The 2673-nt window shown below is 49.4% G+C and overlaps 1 protein-coding gene across 1 annotated transcript; it reads right to left on the minus strand.

Annotated features, from left to right (window-relative positions):
* Positions 1-1200: 1200 nt before the first annotated feature.
* LOC127342888 (uncharacterized) lies at positions 1201-2332 on the minus strand. The gene has a single exon (XM_051368919.2). The coding sequence runs from the start codon at positions 2216-2218 to the stop codon at positions 1550-1552; it is 669 nt and encodes a 222-aa protein (XP_051224879.1). The 5' UTR covers positions 2219-2332; the 3' UTR covers positions 1201-1549.
* Positions 2333-2673: the final 341 nt, after the last annotated feature.

Genomic DNA, 2673 nt, shown 5'->3' on the forward strand with positions numbered 1-2673 from the left:
CAAAAAAAATAACGGAAAAATTTGGCATGCCCTTTGCTAAAAAAAAAGGACATACGGAGTGCTAGAAGTTTGCTGAAATGGAAATTAATCAACATTCCGACAAAACATCAGCAAGTCATATCGCCTGCAAAACAAGACATTTTTCCATACACTATATATCCATGTAACTAAGCAAACATATTTTGTAATCAACACCTAATAGACCTAGAAATTAATCATCATCAACTCATATCCCTGTAATCAGCAGCTAATCAAGCATATACTGTAATCGAAATTTCATCGAGCATGTGAGGGGCGTGGGCTTCATATTGGGGGGGGGGGGGGGGAGTAGCAGGCGAGCTCGACGACAAGGATGAAATAGACATGAGAAGAGTTGTGTTGCCTGGTGGCCCTTTTAATGGCGACGGCGAGACGCGACGTGGTTAGAGGCGACAGATCAATGCCTCGGCGATCAATGTCATCAAGGTCGAGCGCTTGGCTGTTGAGAGATTTGAGAAGCTGGTGGTGGAAACTGTCTCAGCCGATTGAACTCTGGTTAAGTCCAAATAAGGGTAGCGGGCAGCGGTAATCTTCGCTACCAGTATTTGGTGCCCCCTCGGTCAAAAATTATTTGCATCTGGTGACTTCGATGACACGCGGCTGATAAGGACATACTAGTACTAGCCACGTGCATTCATGGTCGCCCGCTGCAGGTAAGTTCTGTGCCCAGGCACAGGCAGTGCCCACATAATAGCCGCATGCTCCTGACCGCGGAGCGCTCCCAGTAAGCTCTTACTAGTCGTGTGCACTATTCGGGCTCACGACAAATAAGAGCAACCACATACCATGTGTGCTGCCAATAAATCTGCTCCTATAGCATTATCCCTACTAGTGATGGCATAAAACTTAGTATAAAAACTAATAATAATTTTATTATTATTGGTTGTAGGGAAAATTTCCAACAGAGATAGCTCACATGAAGGCCCATTGGAGCGTGAAAATCAGTCAAGACGTCGTTGGGCGTCCTTTCTTGGAGATGCTTTTGGGATGTGCAATGATGTTACGTTAGAAGTGTCATGTAGGATAAATGTTGAGGTGGAGGAAAGAAAAATGTGAAAAAAAGATTTTCCTTAGTTAAAATGGCTAAAAATATATCTTTTAATGTTAATTAGCAAAAAAAAATAGCTAGCTTATTTATTGCGGTAATTAGATTTTGCATGACATTTAGGCTAATTCATGTCAAAACAAACTTGTGTACATAAACAAACTTGTGTGCATAAACAAAATCAGGAGCTCAAACCCCCCTAATAACTTAATTTGTACATATGGAAGTGGTAAAATGAAAAATCGGACAAGCACAAACAACTTACAAACTGATGATATGCGTATATACTACTCCGTACTAGGAAATTTGCTACAAGTGGCAACTAGCACTACTACTGTACTGTTTAACTCGGGTAGGATAATTATTAAAATATATTAATTACTTAATCGCAAAATAAATTTAATAACTAGGAAATTCACCAAAATCAACCGATCGACCAGCATGCATCGATGCACACATCGGCATTCACCGGCTGGAATAAGGTGGCGGCTCGGCAACCTCGACGTCGACGGTGGTGGTGCACGCGAGCAGGCGGCGGAATATGGCCCGCATCGCGCCGCACGACGCCTCCTGCAGCCTCCTCACCACCGCGCACCCCTTACTCTTCCTCCTCCGCTTCCTTCTCCCCTTGCTCCCGCCACCAGCAGTCCCTCTGCGCCCGCCGTCTTGATCCCTCCCGGAGTACCGACCACCGCCACTCGAGCTGCCGAAGGAGCTTCCGGCGTCGGATCCGCCGCCCCCGCTGCGGTTGGGGAGGAAGCTGGGGAACACGGCAGCGCGGTCCCGGACGCGGCCGAGGCACGCCATGGTGCGCTCTGGCACCGTCTCCTTTTTCGTGGAGAAGGTGTAGCTGCGGAGGTACATCTGCCGGCACGAGTAGCTGTCCACCACCCTCGGGCTCTCGCCGCCGTACCCTTCGACCCCGACCCCGCCGGACCGGCGCATGCTGGCGCTGCCGCCGCTGTAGCACGGGGCCGCGAGGCTCTCCGGCTGCTTGTGGTGGCGCCGCGCCATGGCCACGGAGCGGACGAACTCGGCGTCGGACTCGGGCCACTTGTAGAGGCTGACGTAGCTGGCGCGCACCGGCACCCGCGCGTCCACGCACCCGATCGCCGCCTTGCACCCGCCCGCCATCGATCACTGACCTGACCGGAGGAGGACGAAGCTGCTATGTTCTTGTTGTAGTGGGGGTATATAACAGAGATCAGTGTGAGTGGCAATGGCAATGGTTGCGCTTGTGCATGTGAGAGTGTGAGTGGTTGGCTTTGGTTGCAAGGAAAGGTGGTGCGTTTTTTTGCTGGGAGAATCATGCGGCATCATCATCACCTGCATGCCGTGCTCCGGGTGCCGCTCATGGATGCCAAGCTGGTCGGCCCTGCATCTGCATGGGGGTCAAATCCAGCGGCCTTCTGGGTAAAATATTGGCAAAACTTCGGTACATATACACTAACAGGATAATTTAGTAGTATGGTGCAAGCATACATTATTTCACAAGCATTCCCAGCCTTGACTTGAACACTAGAAAGCTCTATTTAATACTGAACCTTTAAAAAAGCTATACTTTTCGCCGATCAGTTATTGGTGGATTC

This window comes from Lolium perenne, chromosome 1 (genome assembly GCF_019359855.2).
Source record: "Lolium perenne isolate Kyuss_39 chromosome 1, Kyuss_2.0, whole genome shotgun sequence".
In the NCBI taxonomy this organism is placed as follows: domain Eukaryota; kingdom Viridiplantae; phylum Streptophyta; class Magnoliopsida; order Poales; family Poaceae; genus Lolium; species Lolium perenne.